At 40.5% G+C, this 4,824-nt stretch overlaps 1 protein-coding gene across 1 annotated transcript in view; it reads right to left on the minus strand.

Moving 5' to 3' along the window:
• MRPL48 (mitochondrial ribosomal protein L48) overlaps nucleotides 1–4,824 on the minus strand; it is a 69,904-nt gene that overhangs the window by 15,284 nt on the left and 49,796 nt on the right. Inside the window, exon 5 of the mRNA XM_012801531.2 lies at nucleotides 2,856–3,025. Within this exon, the coding sequence (XP_012656985.1) occupies nucleotides 2,856–3,025 (170 nt within the window). The remainder of the gene's footprint in view (nucleotides 1–2,855; nucleotides 3,026–4,824) is intronic.

Consider the following 4,824-nt stretch of genomic DNA (forward strand, 5'->3'; position numbering starts at 1 on the left):
GAGGTTGCTGTGAGCTGTGATGCCATAGCACTCCACCCAGGGGGACAGCTTGGGGCTCTGTCTCAAAAAAAAAAGAAGACAACAAGATAAGTCACAGAAGAGAAAAAATACTTGCAAAACACATGTCTGAAAAGGGACTAATATCTAAAAATAGATGAAGAATTTTCATAACTCAGGCCAGGTACGGTAAGCTCATGCTTATAATCCTAGCACTTTGGGAGGCCAAGGTGGGAGAATAATTTGAGCTCAGGAGTTCAAGACCAGCCTAAACAGCAAGACCCTATCTCTACTAAAAATTAGCCAGACATCATGGCATGTACCTGTAGTCCCAGCTCCCAGGCTGAGGCAGGAGGATTGCCTGAGCCTGGGAGTTAAAGGTTGCAATGAGCTATGATGATGCCACTACATTCTATCTGGGTCAATAAAGCAAGACTCTGTCTCAAAAAAAAAAAATTCATAACTTAATAATTTAAAAAAGTTTTGTTTTCTTTTTCTTTTTCTTTTTTTTTTTACATAGAGTCTTATTCTGTTTCCTAGGCTAGAGTGCTGTGGTGTCAGCCTAAGCTCAAGGGATCCTCCTGCCTTGCCCTCCCATAATTCTAAGATTATAGATTGTGAGCCACCATGCCCGATCAAAAAGCCCCAAATTTAACATTTTTTTTTTTAGAGACAGGTTCTTGCTATATTATGTAGACTGGCCTCAAACTCCTGGGCTCAAGCAATCCTGCTGCTTTAGTCTCTTAAGTAGCTAGAACTACATGCCTGTGCTAGTATGCTCAGTTCCAATTTTTAAAATGGACAAAAATTTGAAGAGACACATCAAAGAAGATATACAAGTGGCAAATAAGTACATGAAAAGATGCTCAACATCTTTATTTATTAGAGCAAGGCAAATTAAAACCACTATGAGATACTACTGTATATCTATTAAATAGACTTTCAAAAATTGACAATACCAAGTGCTGACCAGGAAGATTAGTTACTATAACTCTCACACATTGCTAGTGGGAATACAAAATGGTGTAATTATTTTAGTAAACAGTTTGGCAGTTTCTTATAAAGTTAAACATAAACTTATTATCTGATCTATAAATCCCAGTCTTAGTTATCCAAGAGAAGATATATATTCATGGAAAACTTGTATGAGAATCCTCATTGAAGCTTTATTTATCTTTAAGAAAGAATCTCTTTTTTTTTTTTTTTTTGAGACAGAGCCTCAAGCTGTCACCCTAGGTAGAGTGCTGTAGCATCACGGCTCACAGCAACCTCCAACTCCCAGGCTCAAGCAAGTCTCCTGCCTCTGCCTCCCAAGTAGCTGGGACTACAGGCACCCACCACAACACCCGGCTATGTTTTGGTTGCAGCCATCATTGTCGTTTGGTGGCCCTGGGCTGGAATCGAACCCGCCAGCTCAGGTGTATGTGGCTGGCGCCTTAGCTGCTTGAGCCACGAGTCTCATTTTGTCACCCTCAGTAAAGTGCCATGGCACACAGCTCACAGCAATCTCAAACTCTTCAGCTTAAGCAATTTTCTTGCCTCAGCCTCCCAAGTAGCTGGGACTTACAGGCACCTGCCACAAAGCCCAGCATTTTTAGAGATGGGGTCTTGCTCTGGCTCAGGTTGGTCTTAAACTCACAAGCTCAGGCAATCCACCTGCCTCGGCCTCCCAGAGGGCTAGGATTACAGGTGTGAGCCACCATGCCCTGCCTTCATATTGAGGCTTTATTCAAAATCACCAGTAAGCAGGAATCAGCCCAAATGTATGTCAACTGGTGAACTGATGAACCAGTCAATGGAGTAAAATACTTGCAAGATTTGAATACACATGTTCACTATAGAATTATTCACAATAGCTAAAACATGGAAGCAATCCAAGCATAGACTAACAGATGAATAGATAAGCAAAATATGGCATATACATACATTCATTATGTAATATTATTTAGCCTTAAAAAGGAAGGAAATTCTGACATATGTTACCAAATTGAGGACATTATGCTAAGTGAACTGAGCCAGTCATAAAAAGACAAATACTGTATGATTCCACTTATAAGAGGTAGAGTAGTCAAAACCAGAGACAGAAACTTAAAAGGATGGTTGCCAAGGGTATGGGGAGGTGGAATAGGTAGTTACTGTTTGATGGGTACAGAGTTCAGTTTTATAAAATGAACAGTTATGGAGGTGGATGGTGCTGATGGTTGCACAACACTATGAACACAATTTCCTATCATTGCACTGTACTTTTTTTTTTTTTTTTGAGACAGAGTCTCACTATGTTACCTTCAGTGGAGTGCCGTGGCATCACAGCTCACAACCACCTCAAACTCTTGGGCTCAAGTAATTCTCTCTCTCTTTTTTTTTTTATTGAATGGTAACTATGTACATTAATGCACTTCTGAGGTACAGTGTGGGGTTTTCACACACAATCCAAAACACTTCCATCAAATTGGTTAACATAGCCTTCATGTCATTTTCTTAGTTATTATTTTAAAACATTCACATTCTACTTTTTCAAGTGATTCTCTTGCCTCAGCCTCCCAAGTAGCTAGGACTACAGGCATCCACCACAATGCCCAGCTATTTTTAGAGATAAAATAAAATGGCTCACTCTGACTCAGGCTGGTCTTGAACTACTGAGCTCAGGCAAACCAACCACCTCGCCTCCCAGAGTGCTAGGATTATAGGCATGAGCCACCACGCCCAGCCCATGCTCTATATTTTGATTATTGCAAACTATGGATGTAAAAAGAGTGAATTTTACTACATGTAAATTATATCCCAAAAACCTGCTTTGACAAAGAAGCAGACTATGCTACTCAAACTAAGAACATTCCATACAAAGGAATCTTTCCTACCTTTCCTCGACTTTAATGGAGAGTTGGTTGCAGAGATTGTGAACATACTGGGCATAACTTTCTGCCAGGGTCATGTCATATGCAGTCAGGTGAATGTTTAAAACACCATATTCATAATCTGTCCCCAAATTAATGGATCTCACTTCCACTTTTGTCTTCTTCTTCTTGGGCTAAACAGAAAACAAATACAAAGAGAAAGAAAATAAATTAAAGTTTTGTATAAGAAATTCTAATGGCTCAGCACCCGCAGCTCAGCGGCTAGAGTGCCAGCCACATATACCAGTGCTGGTGGGTTTGAATCCAGCCCGGGCCTTCCAAACAACAATGACAACTACAATCAAAAAATAGCTGGGCGTTGTGGCAGACGCCTATAGTCCCAACTACTTGGGAGGCTGAGGCAAGAGAATCCCTTAAGCCCCAAAGTTGGAGGTTGCTGTGAGCTGTGATGCCACAGCACTTTACCGAAGGCAACAAAATGAGACTCTGTCTCACGAAAAAAAAAAAAAAAGAAAGAAAGAAATTCTAATAACACTACTGTGTTATTAAAATAGTCCATCCTTCAAACAAATGTTCGTCATTTTTCTCTCAGGTTACCACCTAACCTACAAACTGAACCCGCCACCCTGGGTATATGGAAATGGTGCCCTACCCACTGAGCCACAGGCGCCACCCTAGATTATATATTCTTAATCTAGAACCCATAGAAGGAATCCCAAAATGTATATGTAAAATTTTATAAGTACCTTTTTTCTGAGGAGAGAATCCTTAGCTTTCATCAGAATCTTAACGAAATCAACAGCCAGGAATCTCAACCTTAGTTCTCTTCTACTCATACTAGCTCTGAAATTCAACAACTGTCTATACACAACTTTCCATCTGAGAACTGAGAGGTTCAATTATCACTTGATTTCTTCCTTTCCCTGTCATACAAAATATTGCTTCAACTACATATCAACTTGCGTGGGCTGATAGAAAAAGTTAAAATGAGACCTGGGAAAGATATTTCACATAAGTCAGAATGAAGAAAACTTCTCAGCTGAAAATAATCTAACCTAAATGACTATCAAGAGGGAGACTTGTCAAGTAAATTATGCAGCTGTAAGAAGAAATAAGTCATTTTTTTATGTACTGATATGGAAAGGTCTTTAAGATAAATAATAAAGGCAAACTATAGAATAATGTGTTCAAAATATTGCCACACATATAAAAAGAGTAGGTAGGACAGAAGAGATGGGTGTGTGTCTGTGTGCTTGCACGCATGTGTACATGTTATGCAATTACACAAATACTTTTTTTTTTTTGAGACAGAGCCTCAAGCTGTCCCCCTGGGTAGAGTGCTGTGGCATCACAGCTCATAGTAACCTCCAACTCCTGAGCTCAAGCGAGTCTCCTGCCTCCGCCTCCCAAGTAGCTGGGACTGCAGGCGCCTGCCACAATGCCCGGCTATTTTTTGGTTGAAGTCATGATTGTTGTTTGGTGGGCCCAGGCTGGATTCGAACCCGCCACCTTAGGCTGGCATCTTAGCCACTTGAGCCACAGGCACCGAGCCAATTACACAAATACTTATTTGCTCTTACATCCAAAAAATATCTCTGGAAGGATGTACAAAAGTACTATCATTGGCTGCCTATGAAGTAACTGGATGGCTAGAGAAAAAAGGTAGGAAGAATTTTTGACTACTTTCCTTCTTATTTTTTGACTTTTTTTTTCTTTTTTTTTAGAGACAGAGTTTTACTTTTTCACCCTTGATAGAGTACCGTGGCATCATAGTTCACAGCAACCTCAGACTCAGTTCAAGCAATTCTCTTGCCTCAGCCTCCCAAGTAGCTGGGACTACAGGTGCATGCCACAATGCCCAGCTATTTTTAGAGACAAGGTCTTGCTCTGGCTCAGGCTGGTCTTGAACCTATGAACTCAGGCCATCCAACCACCTCACCCTCCCAGAGTGCTAGGATTTTTTTTTTTTTTT

The sequence above is a fragment of the Otolemur garnettii genome, unplaced genomic scaffold (assembly GCF_000181295.1).
Source record: "Otolemur garnettii isolate 467f Iridium unplaced genomic scaffold, OtoGar3 scaffold00001, whole genome shotgun sequence".
NCBI lineage: Eukaryota > Metazoa > Chordata > Mammalia > Primates > Galagidae > Otolemur > Otolemur garnettii.